The sequence below is a fragment of the Micromys minutus genome, assembly GCF_963924665.1.
Source record: "Micromys minutus genome assembly, chromosome: 9".
Lineage (NCBI taxonomy): Eukaryota > Metazoa > Chordata > Mammalia > Rodentia > Muridae > Micromys > Micromys minutus.
In genome coordinates, this window is record NC_137978.1 from 30,052,579 (window position 1) to 30,069,483 (window position 16,905).

Genomic DNA, 16,905 nt, shown 5'->3' on the forward strand with positions numbered 1-16,905 from the left:
AGACTCACAGATTATGTTCAACAACCATTATTGACACCTTGGTTCCTTTGGAGTCTTTATAGCATGTCCTATATGTGCTATCTGCTCTTTTGTCTGAATTCTTCTCCAGCCTTATCTTTGGCTTTATCTTTCCCTTTTCACTCTCTTATTCATTCCCATTGAATCCTCCTGCCACATTGCTCTAACACTGACCACCTGATAGTTGCTGCTGAATACAATCTGCTGAGATTGTAACAGTTGTAATATTACTAAATAGCTCCTCAGGCACCATTGGGCAAAATTTCTTTTCTATGTATCAGATGCCCAGGATTGTGCTATATCCGTTTGTCCTTCACTTAGTGGTTTTCCTCTCAAGCCTAAATCTCACTCCTTGCATTCCTGGGATTCTTGGGACAGCATTCACATGAAAAAAAAAAAAAAGCTAGACTGGGTTTCCTTACCTGGTTCCTGAATACAGACACATTGAGTACATCTCCTCAAAATTTCTATGCCAGCCTCTCATTCTTGATAGAGTAGAGTACATTCTCAAATATCTATCATGGTCAGAGAACAATTTCGATATGGTATGCACTATAAAGAGTTATATAACACCTATGCAAAGGAACTCTACTTTCTTCCTTACTTTTTTTTTAAAAGTTGTTTCATCCACTTGAGACTGGGATGAAACTTCTCCCCACCTGGAGAGAGGAACATCTCTTACTGCTCAGGCTTCTGCATCTTCTAACTTTTATCCTTGCTGGTCAAGTTTCTTAACTCCTGGCTGAGCTTTCACTGCAGCCAGGAATGGAGAATATGAGTTCAAGGATATGGTAAACCAGATGAAAGTTGCAAATGCTTGTTTCCCTATATTTCTTTGTCTGCTATTTACTCAACGATGTCAACTTTGATCATCCCTATCCTATAATATCCCTGCTCAGTTAGTACAAAGGGACAGTTTCCAGCCATTCTTTGTTGGCAGGCAGTGTGATGAGATCTTGACCTTCTCTACAACAGCCGTTTTCCTCATGATAAATTAGACAGATCTCTTAAGTGTACTGGCTAGATGACCCCACAGTGATTCCTTATGTGGGGTAGGGTTCAGTGACAATGAATTTCTTTGTTTAACAGTTACTATGGCAATGGGCTGGGAAGAGAAAGCAGTACACATTGTTAAATTGGTCAATGTCACTGTATAGGAGCAGAAAGGTACTTTTTAGGGTAGCTAATGTCTTTCTCATTTCTATAAGAAGCACAATATAAAGCTTAGGATAAACTTAACTCTTGAAACAGCTAGAACCCCCATTATGCCATAGCTTCTCTAATTTAGTACTCTGGGAACCCTCAAGCATACTGTGGGTCTAGTAAGCCAATTGTCAGCCTTCTTCCTTCTCAGGTACTAATCTGACTATAGCATTGACTTTATTCAGTAAACACTGTCAAGTATTGGGGTAGATGCTATATTATTTACTGCCAACCTAAAAGTGGATATTGTTCCTAGTCACAAAGAAATTATGAATGAGTTACAAATGTACCTATATAAAAATAAGCACAGCGGATATATAATTGTAAGTTTCAGCAATGCTTTCTGGGAAAGAACATAGTTGCTATGAGAAATAACAAGATTCTAATTTAAGCAGAATAGGGAAGGTAGCATTTGAACTGAAAAAAAAAAAAAGTCAGAAAATAAAAGTTCAGTTCCAAGTTCTTTAAAAAGAAAAATGGGGTGTGGTAGCACATGCCTATCTCAGCACTAGAAAGGCAAGACGGAGAAGCAGGAGGTCGGCTGCTAGCTTGCTTTACATACCAAGCTTTTGACCAATATACACAGAGGCCCTGTCTCAAAACTCAAACCAAACAAAATCAAAGGTCTAAAAGAGTGAGACAAGCGTTGCTAGTGTGTAGAAGACAAAACAGTACACGGCAGACTTCGGAAGCAAAGACATGAGCCGGGAACTCTGTGTCTGAAGAAGAAAAATGTTCAAGTTTGGATTTCACTCCAGCATAATTGGAAATTGTGAAAGACATTTAATCCAGGAAGTGACAAGATCCAATTAAAATTTAAAAAGGCTATGTAGAGAAGGGAATAGGGAGGGGGTGGAGAAAAGAAGCAGGGTTGGGTGGGAACTTTCTCAGTATATTAGTAAAAGCATAGAAACACACACAACTAAACAGATTGGAGCTATCTTTTGGAGATAGATAAATTTACATCTTTTAGAGAATTTAAAGACCTCTGTGAAATGTAAAATTTTTTGCAAAAGATTTCAAGCTAAAAAATAGTGTGGTGACTGATTTCACTGCTGCTCTCGCATCCAACTTACCCACATAGCCAACGCTCTTCACCTTCCAAGCTGTTCCAAGTCCCAGAACTTGTTGAATTCTTCACAGCTTCAGCCCATCTCCAAGCCATCACTGTGTCACTTGGCTAGGCAACTGCAATAGCTACCTAACCTGTCCTTGCTTCCACTTCCCCCGTGGAAGCTCTTCCCACTTCCACCCTCTCATTGCATCCCCTTTTCTACTCTGAGTCAGTGCTGCCCATCCCCACCTCACCGATTCCTACTCATTTCCACAGGCTTTTCTGCTTTTCCTGAGGCTCCTCAAAGCTTCTTCCTGTTGCTTGACCTTTGTGTTCGCTATTTTTATCTTTTTGTTGTTGTTGTTTAGTAGTGGTGCAGATGGCTTCTTCCCATGTTCATTCCATTTCTATTACCTCTGTGACCATTTTCATGCATTAATAATACTATAACAAATCTTTTTCACTTTTGCACTCATTACACTCATCATTGACTTACATTTGTACACTGATTTAATTTATCATCCTTTCCTATTCCAAGTTCAGTCCAAAGAAAGCAGTTTAAGAAATTATGTTTCCAGAACATCAAGAAAGACGCAGTATTGGAAGATATAAGGCAATATTTATTCTTGCCATTTTAATTTATTTTTAAAGTAGTAAAACAGGTCATTTATACAGAAGAAAAGAATGATAAGATAAGGTCAAGTCTTTTTTTTCTTTTTCTTTTTCTTTTTTTTTTTTTTTTTTTTTTTTTTTTTTTTTTTTTTTTGCCTTATATAATTGGGCACATGAAAATGGAAACTTCCCACTATGATGGAAGTACTTTCCAAACCCAAGGTTTAGGGAATGACAGGGGATCAATTTTAATTAGGTTGAATTTGACATCACTTTTAGACATGTAAGAGAAGGAATCAGACCAGCAGGTGTATAGGAAGACCAAGTGATTTATTATCACAACTTAGATTGAATGAGAAAATTAATCATAAAGTTTTATAATTTAAAAATAGTCTTTAAGTGTATGGTTTTTAATACATTGGTAATTTTACAAAATAATTATTTTCAAAATCGTGCATATGCTTGTGTATGTGTGTTTTAGTGTTAACCAATTACAAAACTTTATATTTCTGTTTTGTTTCATATATATATATATATATATATATATATATGATTATACTTTCTATTTTGAAAGATAGAGCTTGGAAGGATATTCATATTCATCTATAAACTCTGGATACCTCAAACAATGTAAGAATTAATTTCTGCCTCACAGCTTTTCTGATCTAAGATGAACGTTGTTATCTATCAAAGTTTTTACTCAAAATGCCCTAACAAAATAAATCAATCTTTAGTGACTTCATATTGAAGTAGCTGGATGATTTACAACAAAGGAAGTATTCTGCTTTCTGTAGGATGAATTTATAAACATTTTTCATGAACTGAATAAAATAATTGACTTACACTAGAGTTGAGTTAAATAGAGCTATTTGAGACATCTGACTAGCAACTGGAATAAAACTCTGGTTTCATTTAGTTCTACTTATTTGCAAAAACAGAGTGCCAACTACTACTTCATGAAAGAGAAAGCTTGAAATTAGAAATAGGCAAAATTATTTTAGAGCAACCATGCTTTCTACAGAACAGGCTATACTGTATAACTCCTAAAGTGAAATTTTCACACAGAGTATGCAACTATTCTAAAATAATTTCAATAATTTTCATTTTATGCTTTGCTAGTTTTATATTACAAATTATAGTTTGGGGACTTATCTTATTAAAAACTGCAACTATTGTGGAAGAAACAGATGTTTCCTCAGATTTGTAACTTCTCTCCTGCAGTAGATCAGAAGTACTTAATTAGACATTATATAGGTAATATTCATGATTATATTTTACAAGAAATAAAAATATAGTCGTTAATTTTGCTAAAACTACATGCTTATATTTTAATTTATAATGGTGAAATGATAATATATATCTTAACATGTAATCAAATAAATAATAATTTTAGATGTATACACAACTGTACAAAAAAAAACCCATTCTACTACCCAGGTACAGGACTGTGCTTCCTCACCAAATGTTGACCCTGATATCCTAAGAATGAGACACGGAACAGTTGACTGGTACAAACTATCAGATGGGGTAGCACCTGTGAATACTTTTCTCTTCCATAATTTGGGCTAAAGCTGTTAACTGCTCTCTTATGTTTGAACATCATTTTTTTTCATCAAAGAGGACTACTTGAACAAAATGAGAGTATTAGGTACATGGAAACTGGACTGGAAAGAGAAAATTGCTAACTTTAGTTTGTATCCTTGTCATTTTTGGAGAGTCTTTTACTGTGGTCTACCCTGATCCTTCATGTCCTAAAGTCACTAGCATGAAACTAGAATTCATTATTCCAGGAAATCACAGAGAACAGTACCATTCTTCTATTGTCTGGAGCATAATGAAAATCTTAGGTATTATTTACTGAGCTCCTATATGGGTCCGATGTCAGTCACTACTCCTCATAGCCAGTCTGTTTACATTTTAGAGATGAGGAAACCTGGGCTCTGTGTTGTATGACTGATAAGTAATGGAAGTGAAGTAGAGCTTAAGTCAACGTTCTTCCTACTATACAAGATTGTATTTGGAACAGGTATATAGACCTGACATTCACCGTAGCAGTTGGTTCTTCCAGAGTCTCACTCATCCTGGTGACTTTACCATGTAAACCCTTATCATTGTTCTACTCACAATAAATGACAAAGCAAAGTTGATATGACTGTTCATTATAAGCCTTAACCAGTTGAGGCTATAGCCGGCTACTGTATCTGAACCTAACAGAATTATCTTCCTGCCTCATTTGCTGTCCCAGACTCAACAAATAACAGGTCTGAAAATGCAGTCTACTTCACCTAAGACTGTCTGAACAACCCTGAGATGGATTGCAGGACAGAGATCTACAAGTAGAGACCACATTTTATGCAGAAGCTCAAAGGAGGCAAAAATACAAGAGCTTGAACTCAAACCAACTCTAAGTTCCTTGTCTGGATCATCTTCTTGCTATTTTTCAGAATCAGAGGAGAGGAATTAGAGTTTGTAGTTCAAAGCCTCTGCTGACATGGCCCCTGAAGTTTCTACATGGGTTGCCATTTTTCTGGTAACCATCTACAGGCAAAAATATTGTTTCTGTTTATGACCATAGAAATAATAATCCTCAGTTCTTCTCTGGCTCTTAACCAGTGAAAATAATCGGCTTTAATATTAATTTTTAATGGCCTGGAATTAATAGAAGCAGCTGCTGTCACATTGTATGGGTGTCCTTTTCCAGAAGGCAGTGACAAAATTTTAAAAAGTCTCTTGATGTTATAAAATAAGATGACAAATAGAAAATACAGTGGATAGGACAAAAAGGTTAATTCAAGAAAGGAGCAGTATCTTTTTGTTATCAAAAATTTAACTGGCAATATATAACACTGCCTCTGTCCTCCCACTCATAGTACACACTAGCCGATAAAATGGTAATCTGATTAGACACTGGAGTGTGAAAATGTATTGCCTGTGTCTGATCAATGCCTCATGCTCTTTCTCTCCCTCTCAGTGATTGGGGAGATTAGCTATGACAAAGTGCAGTGAGAAGAGATAAGAGTAGATGTGCTGGTGACAGGGACATTAGAATTATCTGGGAAAGATAGCATTGAAGATAGAAGGAACTCATTCTATTTGCCTATGGAGAGTAGACTTGTAATATGGATTTCTATGCCAGATGCCTAGCTGTAGCACACATGAGAATGGACAAGGAACGGTACAACTGGCTCTAGTTAGATGATGGCCCCAACCATTCCAGCCACACAAAGATATAAGGCCACACATATCCTAGACAAAGCATATAGTCTGCTGCCCCCACAGAAGAAAAAAAAATGGACGGAAACATCCTACTTTCAAATGTACCAGGGAAGTACATGCCACATTGCTTTGTGGCCCTAGATAATTTAACTAGGGAAATCAGAAAGCTAGGACCAAAATTGTTGTGTGAATGTAAAGTGGTAGCACAGGCTTGCTGGAATTGTACTTACTATTCAAAAAGTAGCAGTACACAGTACATAGCTCAATATTGCATACAGGATGTGCTTAATATGCAGTTTTGTGGGAGTATCTGGATAGCTTTGTGATGTTGTGTTGAATACCTCTGTTAGGGATAACAGCATGATGGTCTCAATCATTCGAGCCAAACACAGATGAATGGCCATGTGTAGCTTACGTGAAGCATGAGACTGGTTCTTTACTATTTTCTGTTCTGTTGGTTTGAAGAGGAAAACATATCCAAGCTGACACTTTCTGCCTCATTGGCAAAAAAATTAGAAATACTATATATCTGGGCCTAAAGAGAGATTGAAAATATAAAATTAGAGAGTTTTATTTACTTAGTTCCTTGGCTTATCATTTTCCATGTATTGAAGTAACCACTAAAATTATGTTTTTAAAATTTAGTCAGTGAATATCAAGAAAATGTGGAGATGATGGTAAACGGGGAGGGGGGCAGTAGCCTTCCATTTCATTCATCTACTACTAAATTATAAATTCGCTCATTTAGGGACTATGTATTGACTTCTCCAGAGTCATCCACTGTGTTAGCATCTGTAAATTTTGAGATAAATAAGAAAAGCAATAGTGTCTACACATAGTCTTTATTATACTTACTACATTGTGAAGTTTCAGACCAAGAGTGAAAAATATTATCATAAGATCTGGACTTGAATTGTCTATAATTGGGAGACTATAATATTATAGAAATGTATGGGGAAGTCAATTACAGTGAGATGGAGCACATTATAAAGGCAAGAAGGTGAGAATGTCATCTATTTAGGAAATGGTCCTACATTTTACCTGGAAAGGGCACAATTTACTTATGTTAGGAAGGTGAAAATAATTTACTTATAAAGATATTTATACATTCAATGCATCAGTTGTTTTTATCACTTTCTCTATGTAGAATTCTGCAAATATACTGATATAGCAACAGTGATGACTACATGAACCCTTCTCTCAAGGGAGCTCAGTCTAATAGTAAAGAGAACTATATAGCATGACTGAAACAGAGAACCCAGAGTATGTTTGTGTGAATTTGATATATTCGTATGTGCACACACTCTCCTCCTATACACACTACTGAGTCTTGGAATGAGAGCTACTTCCATGTTTCGCTGGATGTCTGCTTCCATTATCTGAATGGAGTATAAATGATGGCTTGTTCTAAGAGCTGATAAACATTTCTTGGTCCTAAGAGCATGCACACTGGTGACTGAAATTCTCCTGGGTCTCTGACAAGATCTTGAATCATTTCATTCCTGTGTTCTCCTGGAGAGCCACAAACAGCCTGCTACCCTTAAGAAGAGCTTTGGTTATATCATCACCTTCATCTTTGGAGATGGGAGGAGTAAGTTTGCAATGTTGTACAGAGCTAAGTGCATTGAGAAATGTTTAGAGTGGCCTGGCTGGTAGTCAACTAGTGCTGTATACACGCACAGGAGGTCACAGCATAGTAATTGATTTCGTTATTGTTATGTCTCCTTTGAATTATCTCAGATTGTGTTCAGTAAAATAAGAGTGTCTAATCTAACAAATATGACAACATTCATTCACACTCAGAAACCATACTTTTGCTACAGTTTCTGTTAATACAATTTTCTCTTTCTCTTCTGAGAAATGTTGTAAAGTCCCTATTTTTCACTGAACTGAAATCAGCCTTCTTGATGCCTTGAACCTCATCTTTTGGACAGATCTTTGCATCATTCTAGCATTTGCCTTGCTTTGAGATAAATGATGGAGGGCTATATGTACCATCACCAGTGGGGAAAGAAAGAAAAGTTGACTTTGTTCCCATTACAAAAGATGTTACATTCTCTTTGAAGAAAATCTATTTACTTTCACTACTCGTTTTGAGAAAACAAACCAGGTGATAAAGGGCCCTTACCAAAGCAGAGACAAGCTGCTGAGGACTGAGTAGTCAGGGAAAGCTTCAGAGGGGAAGCAAGTTAAAGGATTGGTATTTATTTACATTTCTCATCTGCACATCTTTGGTCCATAGATTCTTTAGTTCATTTTAAACATATTACCCTGTGCTAATCATCCTTCAAGTGTCAGGTCTGAGACTGGATGTGAACAAGCAAGTGAGAATCTATCCAGGTGGTAGGAAGATCAATTACTAAGACTGTAACCATGGTGAAGACTGTGAAGTAGTTCAGTATGAATAAAGCATGGATGGCTTCTGAGAGGAAGAATGAGCACAGGATCCGGAATCTCAGGGAAGGCAGGTGAAATTTGCAGACAGAGAACTTCTTAAAGGGTTTCTAGCAGGCATAGACAGCTGAGAACACTGGGAAAACAATTTTTCCTGAAAAAGAAGATAAGCTTAACAGAGTGAACAAAAAATAAGGGTAGGATAGAACAGGAGCCAACTGGCCTAATGCAGGTCCTGCTACTAACAAAACTTGGATCTTTGAAAATGTTTCACCTCTTGAGCTTTTATTTTCTTGTCTCTGTGATGGGATGTTAATAACCCATCTCTCTCAAGATACTTGAGAATATTAAATGCATATAAAACAGTAGACAACACCCAAGGTATAGCAAGAACATTAGAAAAATAGGACAAAACCAGAAGTATTTAGAAGTATTTTCTAAGGGAGAAAGATGCCTTGCCTTCCTTGTCTTACCTCCTCTGTCTTTATTCCTTGTGTTACCTGACTGATGAGCACTTCCCAAGCAGGTTTCTGTGTGTGTCTTTGGAGGCACCAGGAAAATCTGGTCCCCAAACCAGGTTTCAGATTTCCTCGAATGATTATTAATGGATCTATTAATATTAACTCCACTCTGCCTGCCCTCGGATTAAGCACTGTCACCTATCTAGGGGAAGAATTGGGACATCAGTAAGCACATGAACTCTGACTAAACATAAACAAATTCCATGGAGACAGCAGGCCCTCAGGAACAACAGTTATATTTGAATAGAAGATTGGAAAGGGGGGCATATATGTTTAAACTATGGACCTTGGCTGGATGTACTAGCAAATAGTGAGGGATACTGTCATAACCCAAGAGACCTTATGGCTAAAGGCATTGCCTGTTGAGGAACACATACTAATCCAAGGCTCTAGGAGACTCCTACTCAGATCTCAGCCAGGACCTGGAGTGACCATCACACCATGGAGTCTTCAAAACTCTTTCATGGGCTTTCTTTCCAACTATTAATCCAAGCTTTGGAGATTAGCTTCCCCCTCACCCTCCTGTTCTTGCATTTTAAATCACACTGCAATTGTGGACCACACACATTTTCTCTACTTCAGAATCCATCCTTGGATCTGTTACTCTCGCTCTATTCTTGCCTTTTCAGTAGTGCCTTCTCTATAATCCTTTCCACCATTCCATTATCCTGTAGAACTCAGTCTCATAGTGAATAATTCTATTCTTTTAATTTACTAACTCCCTCATGTTTCTCATGTTCACTTGGAACATGATACTTTAATATTATCAACTGAAGTGTGACACTCTTGAGGACAGTATCTAATTCTCATTCTCCATACATAGGAACATCAGGGAATGGCTTTATTCCTTACTTCTCATCCACTTTCCAGGCCATTACTTCCCTACCTCATAACTAGTAGCTCCATGACTTCAATACAGGCAGATTCAGGGTAACAATCTGGTTAGAATGAGTGTTATATAGAACTTGCTTGAAGGTTTTATATGGAGAGTATTACCTCATACTCATTCTCTTGGAAGTAGGAAGTAAATCTATGCTTTTGTTGAATCTAAGCACAACACTTGGCATCCTGATACCACCACTGAATTTTATATGAAAATTCCAATTCCTTTTGGCTTGAGCTGGGTATTTTCCATACTGTGCTGTTTGTAAGCACCTTCAAGTTCTCATCCATTTTACTCCCATGGCTTGCTATTTCAACCACTTGTTTTCTAATATAATTAGCTATTATAATAGAGTCATATATCTAAATATATGAGTAAAGATCAGTGTTATATTATCTCTGAACTTAAAAAAAAAGGAAACCTCACACCTTCTTCCCTCGCCTTAACCAAGTAATTGTCCTTAGCAAAGCACAATATCTGAGCAATATTTTATAATAAAACATTACCATATTTGAACACTTGTCTTATTTTCTTTTCCTAGTGCTGTGATAAAACACTCTGACACAAACAACTTAAGAGAGAAATAATTTAACTTGCAATTCAATGTCATAGTCTAATATGGTATGGAAGTTGAGACATCAAGAGTTTGGAGTAGGTTTTCACATTGCATCTGTAGTTGGGAGAACAAAACAATGGGCGCATGAATGCTTTCTGTACTCTTTAAGCACTCCAAAGCATCTGGCATGGAAGTGACCCAATCACCTACACTGATTGGGCACTTTACATCCTTGATTAATATACTTGAGATAATTTCTTCCAGAAATGTCCAGAGGTCCAGCCTCTAACTTCTGTCATGTTAACATTTTAACACTAATCTTAACAAGGCTCATGGATCTTTCATTCAACGAATTTCCAGGCTGCTGTGCATCTCTGCATGGAGCCACCACCATTCTTGATTTTTCTTGACTTTACCTTCTACACTCTCCTCCTATTTATACTCTTTCTTTCCCCTTGCTTCTTCTACTAAACGCCAAGCCATAGGAGGCAGGTGTTATAATCTTCACTCTGTGTAGGCATTGTCCAAAATATCCTTTATCCTAAAGAACTTTTAAATCAATCTAGATATATTAAACTTACATAGCAATCAATAAAAGAGCATGATCAACTATAAAATATGCAAACTGAACTATCCCATGGCTGCTGCCACAGCATAATGGAAGAGTAGTTTTACCTGACTCTTTTTGAGTGTGAAGAAATGAGCTAAAGTATTAAATTAAAAATTAGTCTTATATTCAAGATATTATTAATAATTTAAAGTATTGTTGAATATTTTGCTCCCTTTTCTTGAATATTCACAGTGCATATTAGTTTACTTTACAAGCTGTGAGTCTTATAATAGAAAACAAATCCTGAGTTCCGAAGAAAAATAGACTTCTACTCATTGATGTCTCATGCCCCAAACTTCATTTTTCTTAAAAAACTTTTACTATCTGTTTTAGTTACATTTCAATTTATGTGAAGAAACACCATGGGCAAGGCAACTTATAAAAGAACATTTTTAATTTGGGACTCAGAGTTGCATACAGTTAGAGTCCATGACCAACTTGTCAGGGAACCTGGCAACAGGCAGGCAGGCACGGAACTAGAAAAGGTACTGATAACTTACAACTTGATCTATAAACACAAAGCTGAAACTAGGAATGGCATAGGCTTTTGAAATCTCAAATCCTATCCACACTGAAACAACTTCCCTAACAACTTTACACACCCTAATTTCTCGAAAACAGTTCTACCAACTGGGAACCTATGTGGTACATTCTTATTCAAACCACCATACATTTTATAACTATATTTTATATACTTAATATTTTGGCTAATTTCTTTGTATAATATTACAAATATTAACAATATTGTTTGTCATATTCACTATTGTATTTCCTAACCCTAACATAATGCATAGGTATAAAGAAATAACAAAACAGGGATAAACAAATCTACAAAATTGGTTCGTGTTTGTTAAATTTGCATTTTCCAAATTATTTCGAAATCAGAGAACCAGCCTTTGACAAAGTGCTTTCTTTTTCCCAAGTGTTTTTGTCCCCATGAAGTTTCATCAATCTCCCATTGCCATGACACCGTTTTTCTTGACTATCTTAGTCAGGGTTTTTATTCCTGTACAAGCATCATGACTAAGAAGCAAGTTGGGGAGGAAAGGGTTTATTCATTGCTGTTTATTACCAAAGAAAGTCAGGACTGAAACTCAAGCAGGTCAGGAAGTAGGAGCTGATGTAGAGGGACTGGAGGGATGTTACTTACTGGCTTGCTTCCTCTGGTTTGCTCAGCCTGTTTCTTATAGAACCCAGGTCTACCACAATGGGCTGGGCCCTCCCTGTCTTGATCTCTAGTTGAGAAAATGCCTTACAGCTGGATGTCATGGAGGCATTTCCTCAACTGATGCTCCTTTATCTGTGATAACTCCAGCTATGTCAAGTTGGCACAAAACTAGCCAGTACACTTGACATTTTCCTAAACATTCATTCCTGTTACCTCTTAAATCTTGAGTTAATGTCTTTGTTTGTATCTTCTAGGCAAAGACTACCACCAAAAAATGTTTATTACTATCGCTGCCCAGACCACAGGAAGAATTATGTGATGTCCTTTGCATTCTGTTTTGACCGAGAAGATGATATTTACCAGTTTGCTTACTGCTACCCATATACATATACTCGCTTCCAGCATTACCTTGACAGCCTACAAAGGAAAAACATGGATTACTTCTTCCGGGAACAGCTTGGACAGAGTGTGGTAAGGCCAGCATCTTGCTTGGGGTGCCCATTTTGAAAAAGTCAACAATAAAGTGGGAACTTGGCAATAGAATTTTGCAGAATACAAATTATGAAGATGGTGTTCTGTAGAACATATGCTTTGAAGTGTTTACAAATTTTGAAATAGTAAATAGAAATAAGATTTAAGTAATTACTCCATAATTAGAAATAATCATGCAAGGAATATTTTGGCAATTGTTTTTTAAAGTATTATTTGTTTCTCTAGGGACACCAGAAAGTAAAAAATATAAGATTTGAGGCAGATGATTGTCATTATGAAGGGAAATAAAATAGCTCTCTTCAAAAAGTTCTGGATAATCCCAAAGTCATTGAAAGAAAGAAGGTGTCTATTGTGTGCTACAAAGGCCTGAAAGTGTTTCATGGTGGTAAACCTCTCAAAGGGGAATAAATTTGTTTCTTAGTGAATCTAGCTTACTTTGAGTATAGAGGGTGGCAAATGGTATGTTGACCAAGTGTGCTTTCTGTCTCTATACTGGGTTGTCACTTCCCAAACTTACTTTTACTCTATTGGTTTAGGATGATTTAGGCTCATGGATCTATCAGCCAACCAATTTCCAGGCTGCTCTGGGAAAAATTCATATTTGTTTTTAACTGTTGAAATAAAAATTGGTGTTTATCATAGTTGGACTTTCTGTTTTTTTACTTGATCATTTTATTTATTTACATTTCAAATGTTATTCCCCTTCCCAATTCCCACTCCACAAGCCCTTATCCTCTGGAGGAATGGGTTGGTAGAAAGATATTGTTTAAATTTGTTTTTGTTATGGTATATCTTGGTTTCTCACCCTATGATAACTGGGAGTTTTGCTGGGTATATTAGCCTAGGCTGGCATTTTTGTTCTCATAGGGTCTGAATGACGTCTGCCCAAGATCTTCTGGTTTTATAGTCTCTGTTGAGAACTCTGGTGTGATTCAAATGGGTCTCCCTTTATATTTTACTTGACCTCTGTTTTCTCATCACTTTCAATATTTTTTCTTCGTTCTGTGCATTTTGGTGTTTTAATTATCATGTGGTCGGACAAATTTCTTTTCTGGTCCCATTTGTTTGGTATCCTGTAGGGTTCTTGAATGTTTATGGGCATTTCTTTCTTTAGGTTAGAGAAATTTTCCTCTATAATTTTTTGAGAATGTTTTGTGGCCCTTTGAGTTGGGAATCTTCACTCTCTTCTATATCTATTAGTCTGAGGTTCAAGTCATTATATTGTATCCTGGATTTCTTGAATTTTTTTCACTTAGGAGGTGTTGTTGTTGTTTTTGTTGTTGTTGTTTTACCCAGGTGCCAGCCAGTGGATGATGATGCCACCCACAATGGGTACACCCTTTCCTGTTGATCACTAATTTAGAAAATGCTTTACAATTGGATCTCATGGACACATTTTCTCAACTGAAGCTCCTTTCTCTTTGATGACTCTCACTTGTATCAAGTTGAAACACAGAAACCAGTCAGTACAGAAGTCTAAAACAAAAATTATTGTCTTGTAATTCTGAAGATTAAAAGTCCAAATTAGGTTGCAACAGGCTAACATGGTCTTATTGGCAGATGTTCTCCATTTGAGGCTCTTGAGAAGAGCATATTGATTGCCATGTTATTTTCTCACCAAGAAGCTGCTTGCATTTCTTGGTTAATGGCTTCCTTCCATCTTGAAGCCAACAAGGGTTGGCAAAGTCTCACTGGTTCTCATTCATCTCCTTCCCTCCTTCATTGTAATGGTTGCTATTATTGAATGAAGCTCACCAAGGTCTCTACCTCATCTTCTTGAGATACTTAACTTCATCTTATCTGTATGCTGCCATTGCCATGGAAAGTAACATATTCCCAACTTTTTGTAATTATGATGCGACCATTTTAGAATAGACTTACATTATTCTCTTCTTTGTTTCTATCCCCTTCTTTTTCTCCTGTCAAACTCAGAAATTGAGGTATTACTGTTCATTAAATATATGGTATTCCTTTATGTTGTGGATGATACAAACAGAGCATGCAAATAAAATTTGATTTCATGGTTTATATTGTAAGTCTATATTGTGCCCTAAATTAAACATATTGAATAGTCACCAAAGGCTCAGGTAAATATACTAATGGAACTGGTGAATACTCCTGGAGCTTCTAGCATTTCATATGGTAAAATGCACTTTGTTTAGTGTATATAGGTTACATCTGTAAATTGCACTTCTTAATAGATTTTTCAAAAACAGTAAATACAGAAGGTATGTGTGTGTGTTTGTGTGTGTGTGTGTGTGTGTGTGTGTGTGAGAGAGAGAGAGAGAGAGAGAGAGAGAGAGAGAGAGAGAGAGAGAGAGAGAGAGAAATGCTGGAGAGCCAAATTTGATCATGATGATGATATTATGTTCTCTGATGTCTCTTCTTTATGATTTTATCAAATATTTTTCCTCTGTCAATGCATTCTTCCCAACAGTAGTTCCTGTGGATTCCATTTGTTTCTGGGACCTATGTTTTAAGGTCCCAGATAATGGTGTGCCAATGAGCATGCAAATAGGAAGCAAATGGTAGGTTTAGATTAGGATATTTTATGATAGGCTCTATTTAAAAATCTAAATAAACAGTACTTGAGAAAATCATGAGATACAGTGATGTTTTCTAGGGCCAATAACAGGTCAAAGAGCATAAAAATAAAAATTAATTGGCTGACACAAACTAAAGCATAGGCCACTTTGAGAAGAAAAATGATCATCTTTAAGGCATACAGTTAGCCTGAAAAACTATTTCAGGAAATAAACTGAGAAAAGAAATATAATCATAAATTTCTTAGTTGCAAGAATATATTCTGAGAATTACTATCTTAAGTGATTTTATGAGAACTTCACAAAAAATATTTATACAAACTAAAACAAATTTGACATTATAGGTGATATAATCTTTTGTGATCACTGTATTTCTATGATTAATCATACTGTGGTATATAACATGACTGTATGCACTCTTCATTCTCCTAGTGCTGTTTTTATCCCACTAAGGCTCCCTATTGGGAAACCCAACCATTGGTAAGAAAGCTCAATGATGTGCCCCCATGAAGAACATCCTTTCCAGGAAAACTTAAAAGTGGAAAAGGGTGGAGACTGAATGTAGAGGAAAATAACAAATAATATACACTAAATTTTATCAGCAATATATTACGAGAGATTGGGATTATTTGCAATGGAACTGTTAGAGAAAGTCTAAGATAAATGTTTATCAAATATATGACTTGGTAGATCATTTTAAAAATAAATTTCCCTTTAATATTTATGCACTTAAGAGAAAAGAGTCTGTTTATTTCTCTCATTTGCCCAGCAGGATATTGAGTGAATGATTGCATTTAGGAAAGAATAAATTAAGATATATGTTTAATTAGAGCAGGGGCTGTCTCTGACTCTGTTCTCTGCCTTTGTACCTCTTTCCCATATTGGGGCTGCCTTGTCTGTCCTCAGTGGGGGAGGATGCATCCTGCTGGGACTTGATGTACCAGGGTAGGTAGTTACCCATTTCTCTGAGGAAAAGGGGATGGAGCACTGGGGGAAGGGTGTGAGGATAGGACCCAGAACAAATGAGAGAGAGGGCTAGGATCAGGCTTTAAAGTGAATACATTAATTTTAATGAGGAAAAATATGTAAAACTAAAAAAATGGGAATAAAAAAGATACATATTTAAGAGTATTACTAAGAGCTACAAAAAGCAGACCATTTTTAAAGGCAATAAAATAAGTTAAACTTCTGATAATGGGTATCTAAAATAATAGCAAAAATAATATTTTAAACAAGATAGAAATTAGTTTCTTTTTCTTTTTTACTATTATTTTATATATTTTAATCATTAGAAGCTTACTTTCTCATGTAAGTCTAGATATTAGTAATCTGCAGGAGATACTGAATCTCTGCTCCTTGAAAGCCTCAGGAAGTCATGTTCTTACAGCTTTCTGTCTCTGTCATCCGTGGGAAGTTACCTTCAACCTCATTATCAGATATTGGGATTCCATATTGCATCTGTGTTCTAGGCACAAGGAGAAAGGGAATGCGTAAAAGAAAACGTGTAGATACATGGCATGCCATTCAGTAGAATTACTACCCATATTTCAGAACAAGAAGGCCTTGTAATGAACTCTTTGTTCTGAGTAGCCATCTTCTGTCTAATAATTGGTTATGAAGGATAATTGATACTGA

At 36.3% G+C, this 16,905-nt stretch overlaps 1 protein-coding gene across 2 annotated transcripts in view; it reads left to right on the forward strand.

Annotated features, from left to right (window-relative positions):
• AGBL4 (AGBL carboxypeptidase 4) overlaps nt 1-16,905 on the forward strand; it is a gene marked incomplete at both ends in the record, with an annotated part of 1,110,674 nt that overhangs the window by 607,844 nt on the left and 485,925 nt on the right. For both annotated transcript variants that reach the window (XM_080920614.1, XM_080920613.1), the window contains one exon: nt 12,490-12,706. In XM_080920614.1, coding sequence (XP_080776740.1) covers nt 12,490-12,706 — 217 coding nt within the window. The remainder of the gene's footprint in view (nt 1-12,489; nt 12,707-16,905) is intronic.